This window comes from Aphis gossypii, chromosome 2, assembly GCF_020184175.1.
Source record: "Aphis gossypii isolate Hap1 chromosome 2, ASM2018417v2, whole genome shotgun sequence".
NCBI lineage: Eukaryota > Metazoa > Arthropoda > Insecta > Hemiptera > Aphididae > Aphis > Aphis gossypii.
The window spans coordinates 88,458,851-88,486,372 of NC_065531.1; the positions used below are offsets into that span (position 1 = coordinate 88,458,851).

General features: G+C 25.6%; 2 protein-coding genes across 2 annotated transcripts in view; one reads left to right on the forward strand and one right to left on the reverse strand.

The window, feature by feature from the left end:
• LOC114122794 (anoctamin-1) overlaps positions 1-27,522 on the reverse strand; it is a 104,251-nt gene that overhangs the window by 32,875 nt on the left and 43,854 nt on the right. The window lies entirely within an intron of this gene.
• Positions 18,647-27,522, forward strand: part of LOC114122851 (spondin-2) — a 127,067-nt gene continuing 118,191 nt past the window's right edge. The window contains exon 1 of the mRNA XM_027985626.2: positions 18,647-19,045. Coding sequence (XP_027841427.1) covers positions 18,853-19,045 — 193 coding nt within the window. The 5' untranslated portion in view covers positions 18,647-18,852. The remainder of the gene's footprint in view (positions 19,046-27,522) is intronic.

The window sequence follows — 27,522 nt, forward strand, 5'->3', positions numbered from 1 at the left end:
ACATTCCCCCCTGACTGTTTTTGGCATAGTAGGACATTTTCCCCTGAAAATTGACATTTTCTCTTATTTTTTAAAAATTATTTTTTTCATAAATATAATAAAGATTGTATAATAAAAGTATAGCCTATACGCTATAAATCAGTCTATAGTACTGAACTCCTAAGAAAAAAAATTGCTGTAAAAGTTAGGGAAATAGTTAGGTAGGTATTGAAATTTGATAAGCAGCTGAGTCGTTTAGAATCATAGCAATCCAGCTCAATTAATTTTCTACTAATGTTTGTTTTAATAAATTTATCGTTAACAGAAAGCAGGGCCTAAAATTAAGGTATTTTGCTTCTGCACACCTAATTCCATACTACAACATATTTTTAAATAATAAACATAGATTTAGAAGTTTTACGTGTCACATAAAACTTCGTAGCATAATTGTTATTGGTATTTATTAATAATTAGTTATAATAAATACTATCTAAGACAATCTTCTATAAAAGTCCTTGATACCTTAATAAATAAAAATTTTAAAATTAAAAACAAAATAACATCACTTAAAGTACAAAAAGTAATGCACTGTTTTAAATTCGCGTAACGATAACGATTTATCCTCAAACGATTTTAAATATTTGTTATTATTCATAAAGTATAAGCCGTAGATACTTGAAAATTTTACCAGTTATTTAGATTGGCATTTTATTTACGTGATTTAATTTTCAAACTATTTTGAGTTTTTTTGAGCTATTTATAGACAGCTGAAATTTCCAATTTTTCTGAAAAATTTTTTTTGAAGTGTCGATAAAATTTTTTTGGCCCAATCAAAATACTTGAAAGTTGTATACAAAGTTCCTCATATGTTATTCTTATAGTGATTAAAATATTATAAGAATACATAGGCACAATATTTTTTTATTAACATTTGAAGTTCAAATTTCGACAAAAATTCGTCAAAATCATGAATATTTGCAAATTATTTTGTAGTTCAAAATTCATATAATTGTTTGTATTTATATCTAACGTTAAATATTCTAGACTGACAAATCATCTCCATTCAGAATCGTTTTTCGTATACAACGATACCTATCATTGCATTCAAATTTAATCTACCCTAGTCCGAGGTCCACCCCACCCCCTAATGTACAGCAGAGCGGTACCCACTTGCCAACTTTTTTTTTATGTTTGTTTTTTTTTGTGTCTGTGTACAGCTTAACTAGTCGAAATAATGCTTCAATTTCAAACTTTGGGGGTGGTTTCCGATGGCAAAGTGATATCCTTGGTGCATTACAGAGATCAAAAGTAAACATTTTCCAACAGTTATCAAAAAAAAATCGAGAAAAACAAAAAAAAAAGTGACGGAAAAACAGGAATTTTTACGCAAAACTAGTTTTGACCAAATCGATTTTTTATATGGCTATAAACTTATAACTTAAAAATTAATAACTATAAATATGTTTGTAAGTTAAAGTCGTCAATCAGTAAGAAAACAGCATTATGATATTTTTTGTACAATGATTCAATATAATTAAAATAAGAATTATATGCATTTTTTTAAAATTTATTTGGAATATACGTAGAACCAATAGGTAACAATAATAATAGTGAGATTAGAAATGTTTAAAAGTACAAATAATAATTTTATACAATTATTTTCAATTAAGATATAGGCTTTGAATGAAAATTATTTCTATACCTATTATTACCAGCTAATATAGGTAGATATATTTTTGAATACGAAAAATAATTCTAAATCGAGACGGTCTATGGTCCATATTAGTTTATTTTAGATTTTGAGCGGATAGTAGATGTATTGATTTTACAATTATGTGTTTTATCTGTCAGTCATCACCTTTTGGGACATTAAAAATAATGAGGGTGGTTTTTGGTAAAGAAATTTTAGATTTTTTCCTATAAATGTCGATTAAAAATTATCCATTGCCTCGTTGGATAGAAACTCTTGATCATTTAATACAAAGCTCGTCATAATTTTTATAATAAGCGTTTAAAGTTAAAATTTCGAAAAATTTCATAAACATCGTGAAAATTAGGAAATTATTTTGCAGTTAAAAATTCATAAAAACGTTTGTTCTTATACCTAAAATTAAAAAATTTAATATAAGATTCTTTGCTATATTTTAAATTATAAAAGAACAAAAATTTTTCTGGAAAACTAAATTTATTAAATATTGAAAATTTAAATACCATAATCTTCATTATACGATAAAATGAATGTTCTATTTTTTAGGAACTATTTTGAGCTATTTATAGGCATGACAAATTTTCAATTTCTTTATCTTTAAATGTTGAATAAAATTATTTGTGAGTCAATATTCTTGAAATTTTAGTACAAGATTCCTTTGAAGTAGTTCATACTGAAATCATTAAATCTCAAAAATAAACAAACGATAATTTTTTTATAGATATTTTAAGTTACAATTTGGTCGAAATTACTTATTTAAACGATAATTAACAATTTTAATTGTTTTTTTTATATTTTAAAAAAATTAATCGTGAGAATTTAAAACTTTTACGTATCATATTATATTATAATGAATTTTACTTTACGCATTGACATTGATATTACTGATTTATTTTAAGGTATTATTATTTATTTTAGATTCTGAACGATGTGCGATGAATGTATTGATTTTACAATGATGTGTGTTTTTTTTGGGTCTGCGTGTACAATATAACTAGCCGAAATAATGCTTCAATTTCAAACTTCGGGGGTGTTTAGCGATAGTAAAGTGAATATTCTTGGTTCATTATAAAGGTCAAAGGTAAACATTTTCCAACAGTTTAAAAAAAAATAGAGAAAAACAAAAAAAAAGTGACAACATTTTTTGGTCGAGTCAAAATACTTAAAAATTTAATACAAAGTTCCTCATATGTTAGTCTTATTGTGATTTAAAAACTATAAGAATACATAAGCACAATTTTTTTATTAGTGTTTTTGAAGTTCAAATATTGACAATAATTCGTCAAAATCATGAGTATTTTCAAATTATTTTGTAAGTATAATTCATAACATTTTTTGTATAAGTATAGCTAAGAGTTGAAAATTTAATACAAGATGTTTCATAAGTTTGGCTCACAATAATTATAAAAGAACTTATATTTTGGTGTATGCAGGCCATTAAAACATAAATCACCTTTTTCATCAACCACTGGAAATTATATTCTATAGGGCAGGGGTGGCCACAACGAGGCTCGCGAGCTGCATGCGGCTCTTAAATCAATTTTGTGCGGCTCTTAAATTAATTTTGTGCGGCTCTCGAACCCAACTTAGATAAAAATTAAATGTAAATAAATATTCCTTCATTTGATTTAAAATGAAAAATGTATCTTTATTTTATAAACTTTGCTTTACAATGTGGCTCACCTCGGATTAACTTTATAAATTTGCGGCTCCCAAAGATAAGGTTAGTGGCCACCCATGCTATAGGCTGACAAGTCATCTTTGCTTAGAATCATTTTTCGTGTATACCTAATGATTTATTATTTAATTCAAATTTAACACATACATTACAGCGACTTGCTCAATGATTTATTATAAGGGATAGTGTTTACCAACTTATCTTTTTTATTATTTTATAATTATTATAGAAAACATAATAATTTTGGTATTAGTAATAGATGTAATACAACAATTAAGAGGACGTTATACGCAAAGTGAAACGTATACAACGGCTAATAGAATGCGCTATTTATATCATAGTAAATAAATTTTTTTAAACTAATTTTTTTCGAAAAATTTTAATTATCATAAATTATTGTATTATTTAATTTTCTTCGATTTGAATAAATTTAATCATTTAAAAATATTTTATATACAATTTGTTTGTTGTATGAGTTGTGTGAATAATGAAACCACCGGATGTTGTATAAGGTTATGGTTGATATTTGATATGTATGGCAACATCCCAGCTGGCGTTAGGTTTTGACTTCTAAATTATTAAAATGTAAAAACATTAAAAACTACATAATTATATTCTACAGGCGCCATTTGAATGTGCGTAAATATCAATAGACTATATCAAGTTTATACTTACTACAATTTTTGGCCTTCAAAATCCATTATTCTATAGGTTCATAAATACATTTTAAATTTGCATTATTCAGTGGTAGACTATACTAATGGGATATTAAAACTTTTCTCAGTAGACCATGGGCTGTTATTTATTATTATTAATTAGATCTTATAAAGGCAATATATATTAAAAAATTGTAAAATTTGCATAAAAAAATTATAGAAAAGTATAGAAAAAAAATTATTTAAAATCCCGAATAAACATCTAATGTTGTTTAGTAATGTGTACAAAATTAAATGTAATGTTCCTATGAAAAAAATAAATGTATATAAGTCATACTTAAAATATGGCCGAAAACTGGTAGATATTTGGAAATCTTATTAAAAAAAATACTGTAAAATGTCAAACGTATACAATAACTTTACTGATAAGTAAATAATAAATAAATTTACTATACGTTAAGTCGATAACTTATCGACGATATGATATTATGATATTAAGTCATTAAGATAGTATTTCATTATCGCGATAAATATTAAATACGCATCACACTGTTGTCGATTAATATTTATGACGATGACAATAAATTACTAAAATTAATAAAATAATATGCAAAATATGCATTTTGTACTTCCTATTTTAAACTCACCATTGTATAGCTCGGATTTCTTTAACATGGTTTGTTATAATTTATAAATCAAGAGTATAATATAGAATAATATTATTATACATGAAACTTCTATAATAGTCCTATAACTTTTGAGATAAAGAAAAGAAAAAAAATATATTTGAATAATATTTATATTGAAAACATTATCGAGAATAAAAGTGATTTTTTCGATAAAAAAAAATATGTAGGTATCTAGGTACATTTTAAATTTGTTGATATATTTTATTCTGTTCTTAATAGGTAAATTAGTTTATTTAGTACCTAATTAATAATTTGACAGAAACATATGTTCTATAAAACTTCAAAATAATTAAAATAAGTATGCATCTATGTCTTAAAAAAACCATTAAGTATAATATATAGAACGAAATAAATTTGAGTGCCAGTCAAATATAATTGTACAGTATCGAATTTTTTATCTTAGTCCGCCATTGATATTAATAACTATGAAAAAATTATTGTATTGTTGTTGAATGGTCAATAGTAATGTATACCACAATGTGTATCTATTAATTAAAAAAGTCATAGTTTTAAATTCTGAATGGATCGGTGCAGTGCAGTGGCGTAGCTAAGATTTCTACAAGGGGGAAGGGGAGGGCAAAAAAAAAAGCGGGCAAGTGGGTACCTCTCTGCTGTACATTAGGAGGTGGGGTGGACCTCGGACTAGGGTAGGTTACATTTGAATGCAATGATAGGTATATTTTTATTAATTATAGGCATATTTTTTTTTAATATAAAAAAACAATTAAAATTGTTAATTATCGTTTAAATAAGTAATTTCGACCAAATTGTAACTTAAAATATCTATAAAAAAATTATCGTTTGTTTATTTTTGAGATTTAATGATTTCAGTATGAACTACTTCAAAGGAATCTTGTACTAAAATTTCAAGAATATGGACTCACAAATAATTTTATTCAACATTTAAAGATAAAGAAATTGAAAATTTGTCATGCCTATAAATAGCTCAAAATAGTTCCTAAAAAATAGAACATTCATTTTATCGTATAATGAAGATTATGGTATTTAAATTTTCAATATTTAATAAATTTAGTTTTCCAGAAAAATTTTTGTTCTTTTATAATTAAAATATAGCAAAGAATCTTATATTAAATTTTTTAATTTTAGGTATAAGAACAAACGTTTTTATGAATTTTTAACTGCAAAATAATTTCCTAATTTTCACGATGTTTATGAAATTTTTCGAAATTTTAACTTTAAACGCTTATTATAAAAATTATGACGAGCTTTGTATTAAATGATCAAGAGTTTCTATCCAACGAGGCAATGGATAATTTTTAATCGACATTTATAGGAAAAAATCTAAAATTTCTTTACCAAAAACCACCCTCATTATTTTTAATGTCCCAAAAGGTGATGACTGACAGATAAAACACATAATTGTAAAATCAATACATCTACTATCCGCTCAAAATCTAAAATAAACTAATATGGACCATAGACCGTCTCGATTTAGAATTATTTTTCGTATTCAAAAATATATCTACCTATATTAGCTGGTAATAATAGGTATAGAAATAATTTTCATTCAAAGCCTATATCTTAATTGAAAATAATTGTATAAAATTATTATTTGTACTTTTAAACATTTCTAATCTCACTATTATTATTGTTACCTATTGGTTCTACGTATATTCCAAATAAATTTTAAAAAAATGCATATAATTCTTATTTTAATTATATTGAATCATTGTACAAAAAATATCATAATGCTGTTTTCTTACTGATTGACGACTTTAACTTACAAACATATTTATAGTTATTAATTTTTAAGTTATAAGTTTATAGCCATATAAAAAATCGATTTGGTCAAAACTAGTTTTGAGTAAAAATTCCTGTTTTTCCGTCACTTTTTTTTTTGTTTTTCTCGATTTTTTTTTGATAACTGTTAAAAAATGTTTACTTTTGATCTCTGTAATGCACCAAGGATATTCATTTTTACATCGGAAACCACCCCCATAGTTTGAAATTGGAGCATTATTTCGACTAGTTATGCTGTACACAGACACAAAAAAAAAAAAAAAAAACACACATCATTGTAAAATCAATGCATTCATCACTTCGTTCAGAATCTAAAATTAAATATATAATATTCAAATAACAGTATTTTTAATTTTTCAAATATGTGCATCAGTGTTTATCATTAATGCATTGCTATTTGATGAACTTGTATCCTATTGTTTAAACAACAACCAATTACCAATATTAAAAAGTAGGCAAGTGGGTACCGTTATGTTGGGAGGGGGGGGGGTGGGGTGGGGTTAACCTCGGACTAGGGTAGGTTAAATTTAAATGCAATGATAGGTATCATTGTATACGAAAAACGATTCTGAACGAAGATGATTTGTCAGCCTAGGATATAATTTCCAGTGGTTGGTGAAAAAGGTGGTTTATGTTTTAAAATGGCCTGAATACACCAACATTTAAGTTCTTTTATAATTATTGTAAGCTAAACTTATGAAAAATCTTGTATTAAATTTTCAATTCTTAGCTGCTTATACAAAAATTTTTATGAATTACAAAATAATTTGCAAATATTGCAAATATTTTTGGCGCAGGCCAAAATTTCAAAAATTTGAAATGTATTTAAAAATGTGTATTTATATACTACCAGTTTGAAAAAAAATTAATTTATTCGATAAATCGATTAATAATTAATTAATAAATTCATTAATTCTGAAGCAGAACCAAATATATAGGTGATCAATTGTATAAAATATCTTTGGATCATTTACGTATCAAGACAATTTTATTTAGGTAAGGTTTGAGAAATTAACAAAAAGTGAAAAAAGTAATAAATTCAGGTGACCTGAGGATGCTTATAAATTTTTAGGGGCGGCTTTCATTTGGGCGAATAACCTAAAATAACTTATCGTTTGGGCGAATTTATATACATCATTTGGGTGAAATTTACACCGACCCCTAATTTATCTAATACATCGTTTGGGCGAGCCGAGTTATTAAAAAAAAATAATTGTAATATTATATTTAAGCAACATATTGATTATAATTTATAGACTATATAATATACGTTTTCCTTCCTATTTTTAGAGACTTAGGAATCTCAGTTAATTCTAACTGGTATGGTTAAAAATGTGTTATATTGTCATATAATTTATTATCTTAACTAAATTTTTTATTAGTATGGTACCTCATACCCATTGGTCATTATATTATATTAAATTATATTCTTATAAAAATTGTCATAATATTTTATTAAAAATAGTAACTAATTTTTTTTATTAGTATGGTATCGCATACCCATTTGTCTAATCTATTATTGTTAATTTTCCGGTTTGATATTCTTCCCATGATTTTAATGTGTAGTCTTGTTTTTCTTTAGTATTATTACGTAATATATTGATTTTTTGTTTGTTAATAGAATTAATTTTTAGTAAGGTTTCTGTTTGAATTTCTTTTAAAATATTAATTACTTGATAAATATTAGGATGTGGATGATAAAATTGCGAATTATAATTACTGTGAAATGATTCAGCCCCATTAGTAGTACGAGGTTCATCAGTTAGTTCTTTTGCTCAAAGGTTAGGTGGGAATTTGGCATCTTCTGTAATATAATTATTTAGAACATAATCTGAAAAATCAGAAATATCGGTGGGACAAATAGACATCAACTCTGTAAATCCATATTGAATTTGATCTGATGGTAATAGAGGTAAACCAAAGAAACATTTTAACCAATCACCAATTTCTGAATTATTATTCACGTAATGCTTATGTAAAACAGGATTTTGCTGAATTTTCTTAAACCAATTTTGTGTAAGATGGAAGATACAGCAAATAATTTGGCATGTTGGAAAACATTTAAGTACTGATTTATGAGCGGCAATTTCAAAATCCGAATACAATTTAGAAATATTTAATTTAGTATTTACTAAAGTATTACATAAATGAATAATTTCATTTCACATTAATGCGTATTGTTCAGTAGTTTTAGATGATAAAAAACAAAATGCGACGGGTACATAAAATTTTTGCTTGTATACGTGAAGTGTATACATATAACTGAACAAAATGTTTTGGGGAGTAAGAAAAAGTTCCATCACCAAATACATATTCAGAACCACATAATAATTTAAGATTAGTTGAGCATGTAATTATTATCATATTTTTTTCTTGATTAACAAAACAAAACTGTTAATCGTTAGAAGTAATAATATTTTTTTGAATTTCAAAAAGCTGTTTATACGCTTCGTCTATGGTATGAGGCAAAGTAGGAAAATGACGTTTTCTGACACGATATATACCTACACTGCCTAATAGATGATAAATCGGAATACAAAATTTCGTCTTCAGGTTTCGGAAGTAAAGTTGATCGTATAATTTTACCTGGTTTTGAGTTTAAATCTATATCTGCTTTTCTTTTTACAGCACTTTTCACTTGATTTAATGCTAAAGTCTTCGGAGTACAGGCAGGATGATTATGAGATGTATTATTAAATTTAATAATATTAGACTTATTTGGTGACATTAATACACTAGATCCACATTTTTTATTTGCGCACCGAAAACTTACTGTACTATTTTTTAAAATATTTGATTGGCAAAATTTATAATTTTCAATCACTATAATTTCATTATTTCTTATAGAATCGAATTTAGCTTCAACTTTCGTATCCATTTTATTAAAAATTTATAAGATATTATATATTTATTAGGATTTGAAATTTAAACTCTCCCGACAACTTTGACGTAAAGAATAAATACCTAGTAAGTGTCATAACTGTTCTATATTCTTATATGTATACCATTATACTGCGTTTATCATCAAAATAAATGTCATCATTCAGTATCTGATTAGATTAGATATGAGCAGAACATAAATACCTTAGATCATATACTATGGATGAACTTTGTCTCCGTCTTATTACAATCTAACAAATTATTGTTCCCTATCTATATTTGTAAATTGGTTTTAACACTTTAAAATAGTTATCACCAGGGCTAGGATTTGTATGCATCAGCATTTTTTTTTGCTACGTACAAATTAAATTTAAATGAGTAATTTCCACGATTTATATTATTGTGATGAAGATGGTATTATTTTTATTTTGCATGTGTTTACATATATTGAGCTTAATGCATATTTTTTCATATTTAGTATGATCGTATTTATTTCAAATGTTATATATATGTTACTTCCCTATTATTCAATAATTTATAAATTCGCCTAAACGATCGGTTAATTTCTCGCCCAAATGATACAGCTCTACTCAGATAAATTTTGGGTTATTCGCCCAAATGAATGACGCCCCCTTTTTAGTAGAGGAACTAAGGATAGAGACAAAATCTCTCCTTCCAGATACGTATGGTTCAAGACAAGATAATAGTGAGTTACCAACACCTAAGTTTTCTAGTGTGCTCATTAAAAGATCGTGGCTGACAGCATCAAAAGCTTTTTTAAAACTTGCTGTGGTGCTATCTGATAGCCTGCTTCGAGATTTTTGTAAATGTACGTTGTAAAAATAACACTGCTAGTGATAACCATAATTATCTATAAATATTTTTTCTAGTTTTTTTAATTATAATATAATCTAACACAAGCACGAATACACGTAGTCGTAAACCATTTTTTGTAATGTAATCTGATTAGTTTCGAAATAGCTATGCTCAGTAGCTATTTAACTTCAGTTCCCATTTAATATTATGTTTATTATGAATAGACCTTATGTTTAACTTTAAGATAACGTGTTATAGGAATATAAAATTTGTATATTAATTTAGGGGGCTGGTCCTGGACCAGAATAAATTTAAGGAGGACCCGGCCTACCCAGCTACCATGACTATATGCCCGTACAGAGGTACAAACAAATATTGACATACTATAGATTAGTAATCTATGATATTTAGTACAATGTATTAATATTTAATAATGCTGTAATACCTATGGCATGACAATAATTTAAGGTTATTAAATTTAAGGATCTTAAATTGTGAATACAACTGTCGATCTTAATTCATATTAAATAGGTAACAATATAATCATAAAATATTAAATATTATTACCTATTGTAAATTCAAATTTGTTATAAAATTGATAAAAATTAATAATATTGTATATTCACTAATAAATAAATTATTCTTATTAAACATTTACTGAGGTTATTTTATTTTTATTTTTAAATTTAAGCTTAATATTTTGAGTTTAATTAACTCAATAAAAATAAAAAAAAATATGTTATTACTAATTTGTGTATTAACTAATAATTATTAGTAATAAATAATAATTTCTATTTTCTATTTAATATTTATGTTATTGGGTATGTATTGGTTTTATAAGATATTAGCTGATAGTATCAGTTATATCTTAAAGTAGCATACATGAGAGTATCAGATATCGGTAATAAATGGTATGGGCCCATCCCTATTTATAACGTAATATAAAATAGTATCATAATATTTATGAATGTATTGATTTTTCAATGATGTGTGTTTTTTGTGTCAGTGTTTCTCAATGTTTGTATTATGGGGACATACTATTAAAATATTTCATACTTTACGAAACATAATAAAAAAACAAGGATAATGGGTAATATTTAATTTAAATTGGTAATGTAAAATTAAAAATAACAAAGTAAAAATTAATTATGTTACTATTTATTAAACTATCTATAACTTATTTTTAACTATTATGGAGATTTTATTAAATACTAATTAATTTTTGTAAATTGCGCCAACAATTTTTGTACATTTTGTGTAATTTAATATACTTTTCGAAAATTTTGGACTTTTTTGGCCACACACTAATTGAAAAACACTGTAATAAGTAGTCGATAAAATGATTCATTAAAATAAAGTTATTTATGGACATTTATCTACATTTGAAGTTTCAATTTTTTTAGTTTTATTTTTGTGATTACTATAAATATTGATAATACATTTTCGATCTGTTAAAAAGTTTGGAAATTCAATAGAAAATGTATCACATAAATTATTCGTATAAATATATAAAAATATTTGAAATACATAGATGAAAAATTCATTTTTATAAGAATTTGAAGTTTAAATTTTGGCACGATTTATCAAAATCTCGAAAATTTACAAATTTTTTATTAACAGTTGACAATTTTAAAAAAAAATTACAGATTAAATTAGTATAAATATTTATTTTATGAAAAATGAAAATATATGCGTAAATAGATATTGGTTTATGAATTAAAAAAACAAAACAATATCGATTTTGGGGCAATGTAAACTTACCCGATGGTAAACTCTCCCGAGTCTTAAGTACTACTAATTTAATTTAATAAAAATCATGAAATAAATATAATATATAAAATATTCGTATGATAAAATAAAAATGCTTAAATTTAATCTTTTTGATAGTAGTAACAAACAGATTAAAAAAAAACTTATGGTATCTTTTTTTTTAGCCTTAATAATCTAATATTTTTTGAGTTGTGGTTTTTTCTTTATTTTCTGTATGACTGCTTTTTCTTATTTTTTTTTTAGTTTATTGAAACCTTAAATTTTAAACAATTTTGATCCATAATTTTGACCCGCTAGAGATTACACATTTACTACAAGTAAACATAATATTGACCCGGAAGAGTTAACTATTTTTAAAAATCGGGAGAGTTTACCACCACCCTCGATTTGGACAAAAAGTAATTATTGGTAATTGGTGTTGCGTAAGTATATGCGGTTTTATTTTTTCTTTGTTTTTCCCCATGTTTTAATTTTTACCATAAAATTACCAAAAAGGCAGAATTTGTCACCAAAAACTATCCTCGAAATTTATAATTGAAATATTATTTTCTGTATAAGTTTTTAGGTAAGAAAAAAATCATACGCTCTCAGGCTCGTAACCAGGGCGGGTGTTACAGGTGTATTAACACCCCCCCTCCTCAGCCGTGGTACACTTCATATATTTTATCAAGATAAAGATGCATCATAAGCACGATTTATCTTATCGACGTATGATATACGTGAAAAATTTAAATATACATAAAGTAATGAATTTATGAAATTATTAATATAGGTTGCCACTTGAAAATCAAAAGTTGATATTTTTACTATTAAATATAAGAGTGAAAATAGGGAAGAGTTCTAAAATTCTAGAAAAGTATGGATCTTAAATTTAAAAAAAAAAAATTGATAAAAGTCAATACTTTTTGAAATAATGAGTGTTGTTTGATAAAAAAATCACTATATAGGTTTAAAGGTATATTTTATCTCCCAGTTACATTAAAATAACTTTACTTTGTGTGAAATACATTAACTAATCATATCATTTAGCCCCATCAAAAGTCATGTTTAATTACAATATAATCACTTATTAATACATGTTTTGATGTATCAATAATTTCGTACTAAAACACACATTCTGTTTTTGGTATTTTAAAGTTATCAATAAATTTAATTATTTTGATAAATTAAACAATTGTTTTGTATATTAGTAATTAAATACCAACATTGATTAAATAACTTCTGTTATTATTATTTATATGTTATATTTATCAAAAAGCCGAATGATGTATACCTATCTATTAAATAAAAATACAATTTACCTTCTATTTGTAAATTATAATCATTGCATAGATTTTAAAGATTAATTATTTTTATTTTACAATTTTCTGCGTGTCATATAAATTAGTGTCTAGACATAAACTAATATCTATTCAGTTTTCGTAGTATACTTGTGATCTGTGACCAATGATAATATTTATAGAAAGAGGTATATTATATTGTGGAGAAAATTGTAGATTCATAATAACACACGCATCAAGGGCATATACTGCGTGCTTATCTACGTCGGTAAGAGATAAAAAGAAAAGGATTTTGATACATAACGTCACCAGTTAAAAACATTACCGGAATCTTGTGATTCATGTTATATAACATATTGGGTACAAATGAGATGAGCATAGTCGGGCACACCTGAAGAACATAATAATAGATTTTCAATACTTTTTTTTTCTATTTGCTCGTACCTATAGTCATATTTTAAATAAATTATAGTTTGCTTTTCAAATAAATAATGAATTGTGCCCTTATGTATGCCGCGTAGAAAAATATGTAATATTGTATATTTAATTGTAATTACCTATATAAATAAGTACTTCTAGATATTTCAATCATCAATCTAAATTTGTTCATTTTATAAGTTGTTAATTAATTCAAATTAAAAAATTATTTATTTATTTATTTATTATTATTCTAACGGGCTAGGCAATTTATACAGACATGTAAAATATGTAATTAATTTAACTAATAACAGCAACTTTAATATGATATTATTTTGATTCAGTTAACATTGGCAAGCATGTTGTAAAGTTTAAAATAATATAGAAAATATTTTACTATATTTAAATAATAATAATAATAATAATAATAATATAATTAGAACAAACATTGAAGTTCGAAAAAGAAAATTTAATAGTTAGTTCACTTTGGTGTTTAACATTATTAAACATTATTATTAGTATAATAAGGCTTAGTAAATAGACTTAGTTATAATATTATTATAACTAAGTCTAATTTTAAATGTATTAGATAATTAATCATATTTGATAGTATTAAGATGTAAGAATAATTTTTTATTCAATACTTCTACAAATTGTGTCTTTTAAAAAATATCTTTTTTGAAGCTCATTTTATTATCGTGACCACAATGTTATAATAGTTAAATAAAATATATCTAAACCACGAACTTTACTTAAATTTAAATTACTTTTTATAACATTATATGAAGGTATTTTTTTTTTTATTATTAAACTAAGCTAGCCATTGGCTGAAATTTGACAATTATCTTTTTATATAGTTAACATTAGTGTTAGGTATTACAATATTTTTTACAACAGATTTTCAAATTTTATTCCTTTTATGAAATTAAGTGTTTGCTTGATTGATGATACGTTTAGATCTAGTGACTGGTATAGGAATTCTAGAATTTTGTATTTAGTTCTGGTGGATTCTGTTTGTCTGCATTCAACGAGTATAATATGTTTAATAGTTAGATGGACTCCACAAGTTCGCATTTTGTTTGTTCTCCTTTATTCATTAAGTAGCTGTGTGTGTAGCGAATTTGTCCTATTCTTAGGCGTTTTAATGAAGGTATTTTTAAATATCACTATTGTACGTTATAAAATATAATATATATACTTACATATATTATATTACTTTATTATATAAAACTAATAACATATAAATAAATAATTTATTACATTTTGATTTAAAAATGTATTTAAACATTGTACGCGATAAGTAAAACTTAAATTCAACTCAATAAAATGTTCCAATTTTCAATTTTGACGATGGTTTTGGATAACGAATTGGATGTAGTTTGTACTTTAACAGTGTTAACAGAGAAAAATCACAAATTTTTTTTATAATCGAGAAAAACAAACAAAAAGTTAAGGCAAAATGAGACAAATACTAAACCAGTTTTCGGCTAAATTGATTTTTTTATTTCGTTTTAATTAAAAAAACGAATAACAACAAAATTTGAAATTTTCACCAATTATTTACATTATCATTTGATATTTACGATAAAACTTTTAAAATATTTCGTTATTTTTTAAATTAATTATTTATTAGAAAGATGAATTACATTTTTTTTTTTATAAAAAAATATAAACATAAATAAAAAATTTATCCTTGATAATATTGTCAAAAATGCTTGAAAATTAAATACAAGGCTACTCAAATTGTTAATTTGTCAATTAAAATTTTTTTAGAATTTGTACATAGTGATGATTGTGTTGATTCTACAATGATGTTTTTTTTTGTTTTTGTATCTGTGTACAGTATAGCTTGTCGAAAAAATGCTTCAATTTCAAACTTTGGGGGTAGTTTCCGATGGCAAAGTGAATATCTTTGATGTATTATAGAGGTCAAAAGTAAACATTTTCTAGCAGTTTTCAAAATATCGAGAAAAACAAGAAAAAAAAAGTGGGCAAGTGGGTACCGTTCTGCTGTACATTAGGGGGCGGGGTTGACCTCGGACTAGGGTAGGTTAAATTTGAATGCAATGATAGGTATCATTGTATACGAAAAACGATTCTGAACAAAGATGATTTGTCAGCCTAGGATATAATTTCCAGTGGTTGGTGAAAAAGGTGGTCTATGTTTTAATGGCCTGAATACACCAACATTTAAGTTCTTTTATAATTATTGTAAGCTAAACCTATGAAAAATCTTGTATTAAATTTTCAACTCTTAGCTACCTATACAAACATTTTTGTGAATTATACGTACAAAGTATTTAGCAAATATTCCTAATTTTGACGAATTTTTGTCAAAATTTGAACTTCAAATGCTAATAAAAAAAAAAATGTGCCTATGTATTCTTATAATTTTTTAATCACAATAAGAATAACATATGAGGAAATTTGTATAAAATTTTCAAGTATTTTGATAGGGTCGAAAAAATTTTATCAACACTTCAAAAAAAATTTTTCAGAAAAATTGGAAATTTCAGCTGTCTATAAATAGCTCAAAAAAACTCAAAATATTTTGAAAATTAAATCATATAAAGAAAATGCCAATCTAAATAACTGGTAAAATTTTCAAGTATCTACGACTTATACTTTTTGAATAATAACAAATATTTAAAATCGTTTGGGATAAATCGTTGTCGTTACGCTATTTCGTAAAAATTTAAAATTCAATCGCACATAAAATTTTTCCTATAATGATGTTATGAGTTTTCTCTATAGCTAATTGAAGGAAAACTTATGGAAAACTTAGTGTTATAATTTTAATCCTTAGTTATGTACACAAAAAATTTTATGATTTTTCAACTTCAAAATTACTTGCAAATTTTCGCGTTTTCGACAGATTTCGTAAAAATTTGAACTATAAACTCTTATAAAAAAAAATTGTGACTAACGATTTTTAATTTTTTTTAGCTACAATAAAAACAACTCATAAGGAACCTTGTATTAAATTTTCAAAACTTTTTGGTCATCCAAAAATTTTTTATCGACACTTTAAAAAAAATTTCTCAAAAAAATCGAAAATTTCAGTGGTCTATAAATAACTCAAAAAAAATCAAAATTTTTTGAAAATTAAACTATATACAGATACCACTGACATTAACATTTGGTAAAAATTTCAAGTATTTTCAGTGATTAGATTTTGAATTACAACCATAAAAAAATCGATTGGGTCGAAAACTGGTTTTGCGTAAAAATTCCCGTTTTTCCATCATTTTAGATTCTGAACGAAGTGATGAATGTATTGATTTTACAATGATGTGTTTTTTTTTAGATTCTGAACGAAGTGATGAATGTATTGATTTTAAAATGATGTGTGTTTTTTTTGTTTTTTGTTTTTGTGTCTGTGTACAGCATAACTAGTCGAAATAATGCTTCAATTTTAAACTATGGGGGTGGTTTCCGATGTAAAAGTGAATATCCGTGGTGCATTATAGAGGTAAAAAGTTAAGTTAGGTTAGTTAAAGTCCAACAGTTTTCAAAAAAATCGAGAATAACAAAAAAAAAATGACGAAAAAACGGCAATTTTTAGGCAAAACCAGTTTTCGACCAAATCGATTTTTTTTTATGGTTGTAATTCAAAAACTAATTACTGAAAATACTTGAAATTTTTACCAAATGTTAATGTCAGTGATATCTGTATATAGTTAAATTTTCAAAAAATTTTGACTTTTTTTGAGTTATTTATAGACCACTGAAATTTTCGATTTTTTTGAGAAATTTTTTTTTAAGTGTCGATAAAAAATTTTTGGATTACCAAAAAGTTTTGAAAATTTAATACAAGGTTCCTTATGAGTTGTTTTTATTGTAGCTAAAAAAAATTAAAAATCGTTAGTCACAATTTTTTTTTATAAGAGTTTATAGTTCAAATTTTTACGAAATCTGTCGAAAACGCGAAAATTTGCAAGTAATTTTGAAGTTGAAAAATCAAAAAATTTTTTTCTTTTATAACTAAGTTTTGAAAATTTGGTACAAGGCTCTCCATACATTTTTCTTCAAATATCTGTAAAAAAAACTCTACCGGATGCAGACAATGATTAACCATGTCTTTTGCAAATGCGTCCTAATTGAAAAATAAAATATTTGTTTCAAATTAGAATACATGGCAACATTTAAATATAATATATCCTAGACTGACAAATCATCTCCGTTCAGAATCGTTTTTTGTATACAATGATACCTATCATTGCATTCAAATGTAACCTACCCTAGTCCGAGGTCCACCCCACCTCCTAATGTACAGCAGAGCGGTACCCACTTACTGACTTTTTTTATTTGAAGTATTTGATTTGTATAAACTTTGAACCTCAAATTTTTGTCAATTATATTTTCACACATGATTGTTTTAACATTTAGATAATGTATTTATTTTACTTGAAATTTTAAGTCTGACAAAATTCACTGAATATTAAATATGTTACTTGTACTTCACTTAAAATAAACAAATTATCAAAGAAAATAAGAATAGGCTCTATTACGTATTTAGTTTTTTAATAATTATATTTAAAAGCAATTTTTATCGTATTTGAAACAAAAGTTTAACTGGGGTTCGGATTATTTGGATGCAGTTGTAGCTAATAATATTTAAAACGTAAGTGCTTAAAATAATCTCTTGACAGTTTGTTATAAACAAAAATATTATTTTTTCAATTGAAGGTGAGAGGCAGCCCTCTCAGTCCTCTATTTAGTTGCGATCTATATGTTTATAAAATATAATAAAATGTCGTTGTCCACTGACGACGGAGTATTTTGATTGGTCTCTAACTGTGCGGTGGAGTCCTACACTCTTACTGACTACTTACCCGCCAGTGGTAGCACTGGACAAGTGGATTGGTGGGTGAGTATAGCGTAGTGGTGGATCACGGATGATGATGGGGAGGGTTGGTTTTAAAATCAACACGTTGGTGGTGGTGTCACGGCAGGCTGGTGCTGCTTCCACCGTCCGCGATGCCAGCGTTGTCGTCAACGGCGACGGCGACGGTGGCGGCTGTGGCTGCGGCAGCGGCGCTCGGCGGCAGCGACGACGATAACGACGATGCGCGACGGTTAGTAAACTTTTATCCACGGTCCAATCGCTACGCCTGTTGCAACCGCTGACGCTGCAGTCGTCCAACTATCCTTCCGTTTGTCAACGAATATTATAAAAAAAAATTATTTTTGATCGAAAGACGACTCCACTACTGTTATGCAATCCGTCCGACGGTTATTGGCTTGCACGTTCGTCGCGATCGCTGTGTGTCGGTGTATCGGTGCCCCGTCGTGTTCTCCGGATAAGTTAGCCAGGTATCGGGTGGTGGTACGCACGTTCTGGACCCGTGACCGGTTCCCAAAACATTTCCCTGAATGGAGACCACAAGCTCAGTGGAGCAAAGTCGTCGGTAAGTCGATTTTAATTTACCACAGCTGAGAACGTCATATGATTATTAGTTCTGACATATTATCAGTTATCGCATTTAATTAGTATCCAAATACTTTTTTAAAAGTATTTATTCAATTGAAAAATGTACTTTTTTTTCAAATATTGACAAAAAATAATAATATAATCAGATTATATGATGATAATTATTTTGTTATATTGATAAGTATTTATTATAATGTATTATATTAAACCTACTTATTTGGTCAAAGAAATTAAATTATTTTTTATTAGATCTATATAAATACCATGTATGTAAAAACCGCTAATCTTCAATACAGAAAATTAAACGGTTTACTAACGGTTTTGTTATTTTCAATAACAAATATATTGTAATTAATAAGTCATTTCAATTATTCCAATTATTATTTATAAGTTGGTACTATAAACTATGAATAGGAGAACCAATAATTCATTCGGAAATTTATAATCAATAAATTTTTGTCGTACTGCACATCTAAAAAATGACATTATTATTTATTACTTGAATCTAGTATGAGGATAAAAGTTTACATTTTAAAAAAGAGTGGTCAAGTGAGTAATGCTCTGTTGTATTGTAGGTCACTATAATGGTTGTATTAAATTTGAATCTAATGATAGGTATCATTGTATACGAAAAATGATTCTGAACGGATATGATTTGTCAGTCTAGGATATATTTTCCAGTAGGTGGTGAAAGAGGTGGTTTATGTTTTAATGGCCTGAATATACCAAAATTTAAGTTCTTATATAATTATTGTAAACCAAACTTATGGAAAATCTTGTATTAAATGTTCATCTCTTAGCTAATTATATAAACATTTTTATGAATTATACCTACAAAATAATTTGCTAATAATTATGATTTTTAAATAAATATTTTAAATGCCTATAAATAGCATAAAAATTGGCGAAATATTTTGAAAATTAAATCATATAAAGAAAGTGCCAATTTAAATAAATGGTGAAATTTTCAAGTATTTATGACTTATATTACTTTTTGAATAATAACAAATATTGAAAATCGTTTGGGGATAAATTATTTTTGTTACGCGATTCCCTAAAAATTTAAAATTCAAATGCTCATCAGTTTTTCCTATAATGATGCTTCGAGGTTTTTTTTATAGTTATTTGTAGGAAAAAATAGTGTTAATTTTTTTATCCTTAGATATAAATATAAAAAATTTCATTAATTTTCAACTACAAAATTACTTGCAAATTTTTGCAAATTTGACATATTTCGTAAAAGTTTGTACTTTAAACGTTTATAAAAAAAATTGTGACTAACGATTTTTGATTTTTTTTTAACTACAATAAAAATAACTCATACGGAACATTACATTACATTTTCAAGCTTTTTGGACACCCACAATTTTTTTATCGACACTTCAAAAAATAATTCTCAAGAAAATCGAAAATTTCAATTGTCTATAAATAACTCAAAAAAAGTTAAAATATTTTGAAGATTTAACTATATATAGATAATATTAATATAAACATTTGTTAAAAATTTCAAGTATTTACAGTGATTTATTTTTGAGTTACAACCATATAACAAAATTGATTAGGTTGAAAACTGGTTTTACGTAATAATTCCCGTTTTTCCGTCACATTTTTTCTCGTTTTTTTTTGAAAACTGTTAGAAAATGTTTATTTTTGACTTCTATAATACTTCAGGCATATTCACTTTGCCATCGGAAACCACCCCCAAAGTTTGAAATTGAAGCATTATTTCGACTAGTTATGCTTTACACAGACAAAAAAAAAACACATCATTGTAAAATCAATACATTGATTGCTTCGTTCAGAACCTAATATCCATCAAAATAAATATGTTTCTAATACCTTATACAAAACAATTAATTACTTAGAAAAGTATAATCGATTTTATTAAAAATGTGCTGTTTAAAATTATATATATCCCTTTTTATTAAAGTTTGAGTTAAACGAGACTACTTAGCACTTGTTAGATCATTGCCAACGAGTCCTATTCTAATTTTATTTGCAATAAATTAAAAATTTAGTAAAAAGAACCTAAGTAGTGTTAGGTTAGGTCTATTCTAATAGACTTGGTTAATATCTCTATACGCACTAGTTGAATACCGATATAATGATGTGAAAATTACCTGGTGAAGTTTTTAGATATTGTTTTTTAAGTATGGAGTTGATTTTTTAATTTATATTTTAATTTTGTATTCAAAAATTAATGTTTATCTTTTTAGAGAAATATTTGTATACATATATAGTCATTTTCTTAGCTCATGATTAATTATTAATTATATTTATATTTATGAAAAAGATTAAAATGTTTGTTTACAGTTAAAGATATATTAATATTAAATATGCCACAGAATCTGTTTATTAAAAATAAAAAAAACTCAGAATGAAAAATATATTAAGATAGTTAATCATAATTTGATACTACGAGATTCGAAAATATAATTTTAAGAAGAATAAAATTGAATAATGTAACCTAAATAATGCTATTAGGTAATATGTACTATATAAGTATATTATTATCTTATTCTTTCGACAAAACACTTAAAACAAATTGTTATGTCATACATATTATCGTGCATTGGGTTATGCATAATATTTGATTAATATGACGAAATTCCAAAATTCTGTATACTCTATACAACTCTAACCTGGTTAGGTACATTAAATTTATTTTGTTGTTATTCACCATATAATTTTAAAAAATATATATCTAAAATTGTGTATCATATAAAAAACAAATTGAAATGTACCTGTGTATCAATTAATATAAACATCAAACGTTTTAATCAATAAAAAAGGTTTCATTCATAAAATAAGTAATACTTAATTTAAGGTTTTTTTTTTGTTTTAATAAAATATAAAACTGTTTTATACCACATAAAAAGTGACGAAACATTTGTGTATAAACTCGATTGTATTTTTTTAACTTGACTTCAAAAGTTATACTTTAAATTTATTTAAATGATTAAATAATAACCTTATGTCTACAAAGTATTTAATTTATTTACCAAAATTTAAAACTTATTTATTTTCAGTATTATTTTGTGAATACTGTGTAATTTTTTATAAACTTTTAAAACCTTTCTAACATATTTGTAAACTATATTACTAATTAGTATTCACAATTTTACTTTTTAAATTTATGTCACTTTATAATATAGGTATAGTCCTTAATATGGTTTACAACTTTACAAGTATAAAAATATGATATAGGTACGCATCTGTAGCGCATCAACAACTCATTTTAATTAACGTTGTAGAAGTCAAATGATTATGGTATAAACTTTATGTACACCGTAGTTCTTCTTATAAATAGGTAAATATAACTTATACACGTATATATCACAATTTATATACATTACCATATAATATAAAGGTGTATGGGTGTGTGTGTGTGTGTGTGTGTGTGTGTGTGTGTGTGTGTGTATGTTTTATGCTACAAATATATTGAAGTTAGGGTCAGCTAAAAGCCGCAAACAGTTTTTAGAGGGGAAAGGTTTTTTTAAGGTCTCGTTTATATAGAAAGTACTAATGGTAGCGAAGTATAGGGGTAAGTTTTGAAAAGCTCCTGCTGTGAACCATCACAATTGCCTTGGCGTTTGAAATCCATTGAAGAACATAGACCTCGTTGTCGGAGGGATGCACATTGCACACGCTTTGTGAATACAGAAAAGGCACCTACTGTCGTTATGTGGATATGAAACTTTTTTTCTTTTATATGTCCATACCCTATAGTTGTTTGAGTAAATTTATAATTTTTATTTTTCTAGTAACTTTCTTAAATCGGCTAGTTTTATAATTTTAAATTATATATATAATTATATATATATATATATATATAAGTACACTAAGTAGTAAGTACAGTGTATACGAATATTGTAAACTAAATTACGAGAATACGAATGGAAATAAATTCTAAACAAATTAAATAAACGGAAATTTACAGAAAATATTTAAAAAATAATAATTCTAATGTACAATGTGAAATTTAATATGCATATTCTATTATAAATGTGGTTTATGTACATAAACCAATGTAATTATATTTTGCAATAGTCTTAAATGTAATATTGATAGCTTCAATAAAATAAATGTAGGTAATTTAAATTAGTTATAGAACCATTGCATGGTTTAGCGGAATACCTGACATTTAAGTTAATTTAATTGCTATTGTTTTTCGGTTTTTATACAGCAAAAAAAAAGAGAGGTAAAGTGGTACCCACTCTGCTGTAAATTAGGTGCCATATAAATCACTATTATATATTATAGGAGTGTTAAATTTGAATCCAATGATAGGTATCATTGTATACGAAAAACGATTCTGAACGGATATGATTTGTCAGTCTAGGATATAAATATATAATATATAAAATATATTATAATAGGGTGGTGAAAATGGTGTTTATGTTTTAATGACCAATACACCAAAGTAAATCATGTATAGAAAAAGGCAATTTAAACAACTAATGTATGTTTTAAGTTTCTTAAGTAATTTTTAAATATAACAAAAATTTAAAATCATTTGATAGAAAATTATTATTATACGAGTGAACAAAAATTTAAACTAAGGATAAATTTTTTTTAATTGGTCAACTTTTAAGTTCTTTTATAATTATTTTGATTAACATTTCGTTAAAATAAATAATTTTATGTGAATTTAAACGTAAAATTTCCAAAAAAAAATTCATGTTTGTATAAATTATATTTTTAAATTTTATGGTTTAGTATAAGTTAATTTATTAGAAATCATATTGTATTAAATTTTTAACTCCTCTAAGCTACTTATACAAACATTTTTATGAATTATAACTACAAAATAATTTGCAAACATTCATGATTTTCACGAATTTTTGTCAATATTTGAACTTCAAAAGCTAATAAAAAAAAGATTGTGCCAATGTATTTTTATAATTTTTGAATCACTATAAGACTAACTTATGAAAAACTTTGTACTACATTTTTAAGTATTTCGACATTAAAACATTTTATCAATATGTATAAAAAAAAGACTAAACAAAAACGAATATTTCAAACGCCTGTATAAATAGTATGAAAATAAGTAAAATATTTAAAAATTTAATCATGTGAAGAAAATACTAATCTAAATAACTGGTGAAATTTTCAAGTATCTATGACTTATACTTATTGAAAAATAACAAATATTTAAAATCGTTTGAGGATAAATCATTATCGTTACGCAATTTTGTAAAAATTTAAAATTCAAACGCACTTTTTTTCTTATAATGATGTTTCAATTTTTCTCTGTAGTTATCTGAAGTTAAATGTATGAAAAACTTCGTGTTAAACTTTTTAACCTTAGATATTAATACAAAAATGTTATGCATTTTCAACTACAAAATTACTTTTAAATGTTCGCGATTTTAACATATTTCGTAAAAATTTATACTTTCAACGCTTATAAAAAAAAGTTATGACTAATGATTTTTTACTTTTTTTTAACTACAATAAGAACAGTTTATAAGGAATTTTATATTAATTTTTCAAATTTTGTTGGACAGCCAACATTTTTATCGACACTTCGAAAAAAAATTCTTAGAAAATTTGAAAATTTCAGTTGTCTATAAATAACTCAATAAAAGCTAAAATATTTTGAAGATTTCCCATACAACATACATATATTTATTTTAAGTATAGTTAATTGTACATAGATAAAACTAATATAAACAAAAAACATTTGGTAAAAAATTTCAAGTATTTTCAGTGATAAGTTTTTGAGTTACAACCATGTTTTTTAATGTTTTTTTTTATAATTATTTTATCGAAACGACCATCAGGGTCTTTACCTTTATAGCTTGGGAGGTGTTGAGTGCAGTTTTTAGCACTCGTACCCCCTTTCTCTTAGAAGAGAATTTTCACTTATGTGTGGACTTACTCTTAGTAAAGTGGGTCCGGTGGCGAGCAGTGTAGGCAACCAGAACGACGGTAGGGGAGAGAGTCTACAGACAATTCTGCAGAATATTTTTTGCACTGAGCAGTGAGCCGGGTTCGAACTGGTGAATGCGAGCGTCATAGATAGGGGTAGTTACAACCATATAAAAAAATCGATTTGGTCAAAAACTGGTTTTGCGTAAAAATTCCCGTTTTTCCGTCACTTTTTTTTGTTTTTCTCGATATTTTGAAAACTGTTTGAAAATGTTTACTTTTGATCTCCATAATATACCAAGGATTTATCATTGGAAATAACCCCCCCCCCTGGTTTGGTCAGGTACCTAACTCCCGATGTTTTGAAATTGAAGCATTATTTCGACAAGTTATACCTACTGTACACAGATACAAAAACAACAAAAAACACTCCGTTCAGAATCTAAAAGAATCATCTAACTCACACTTATTTTGCTCCTCTTGAAATATGCTCAGTTAATAATTAAATGACTGTAATCACAAAACAAATGGATCAACTGTAAATAAATAAATTTAAAAATGTAAATGTGGTTAGTTGTGGTTATAGAATAATAAATTTAATATGTTTAAAGGAATCAAACAATTATAATTTGTTATAGATAAGTCGATAATTTAATGAATTTTCGTCAATGCCACGTTAATAAAATATGCCGGTATACCGCCCATTATCACTCTTCTATCTCTTATAAACAAATAAATAATAATATTGTTACACATTTTTAATTAATATATTTACCTATAGTATATTATACACTCATGCATGGATAATATAGAAATTCAGCACTGATTTTATTCTTTTTCTTATTGTATTAAAAAATGTTAATATAGCGTCAAATTAAATTGTCTGTTTTTCGGTTGATTGTGCTTGGCTAATTCCTATTATAGTATTCCTGGTTTGTTTCGTCGAGAAACGAGAGTAAACTATAATTATTAATATGTTATGTGTAAATAAAACATATTAAACTGTAAAATTAACTATTTACCAAATTCAATAAGAATGTATACCTAGTGTATTGATGTTAGATTTTTAAGATCATTAGATTTTTGCTGTATAGGACATAGATATAAATAATTAATTTACATTCGAAAATAGAATTGTCCAAGTACTAGTGTACCGGTGTACTGGTGCCAAGTGTTATATTATTTCAACATATAAATAATAAATATAGTATAATAATTATATTCTATTATTTATATAATTATTATTTGTATTAATATATTATAGTCAACTAAAATAAATTTTAATAAATCGAGGAGAAAATAATATATATATTATATTAATACATTAAATTATAAGTTAATATTATTTTCTCAGGGGGGTGCAACCACCCCATCTTGTCTCCTACAATGGGTACCCAAGGTTATGTGTATCCAAGTATTCAACACTTTTTTATGGCTACCGTGGAAACAAAATATCGCCACGATCCACGAAATTTACTACGCCAAAACAATGTGTACCTACTTATATGTACTATTTTCTATAGTTTCCGATTATAAATTTCTTTCTAAAAATTATTGTAAATTAGGAAATTACAAATTTTTTGATTTAAAAAAATACTTCACTCCTTTTGTTTGTTATATATATTATAATAAGCCCAATATTACAATTATTTTGTGTAGGTGACTCGTACCTAACCTATATACACATTATTAGGTATGATTAATACTTTAATTTCTTGAGGCCATATATATTTGTTTTAGAGAAATTTTATTCTTCTTCTTCTTAACAGCTTAGCGAACCATGTAGGTCCATCGCTGCCACCATTATTTCATTCCATCGGTCCTTATTATTTGCATCTTCCATTTTTACGTTATCATGAATCATTTTAATTTTAAAATTTTTATGATATTTTATTACACAATTCAATTTTGCGAATTTTATTCCCCTCTCTAATCCTTTTTGAAATACAGAATATGAGATACTTCTTCATTAACCTAGATAAAGTAACTAATTGATGCCTTAGTTTGATTTGTTGTTTAGATTGATAAAAGATAGAGGGAGGATCACAGGACCTATACTATAATAGTTATTTTAAATGCAACTCAAATACAATACAACGTTTTGTTAGTAGATATCAATATTGAGTAGCATTTTGATTAGCCTCCTTTATAATGTCATAAATTTGTTTCAATCAAAAATGTCACCTAATTACCAAAAAAATGGTGTTCATAACTATTATTAGTACCTAATATAGATAACAATATTTTATTATGTAGATTACTCAAACTATTAAATTATAAGTACACAAATACATTATGCATACATTTTTGTTAATACTTTAATAATTGAGCATAATGCATGTGATACAGCCATGCGGGTTAAATTAGATTAGGTTATTAAAAAAAGTAAAGTAGGTTACGCAATTAGTGGTTGCAAAAAAAACTATGCAAACAAATTACATGCTTATATTTTAATTTTGCCATAATAATGTTTGGATATTTCTGTGTTCCTACTTCCTAGTACTTATTTTGACTATTGAGTTCTTTAGGATGTAGATAGTACATAGGTAAAAAGTAAAAATAAAAGTACTGCAAGTA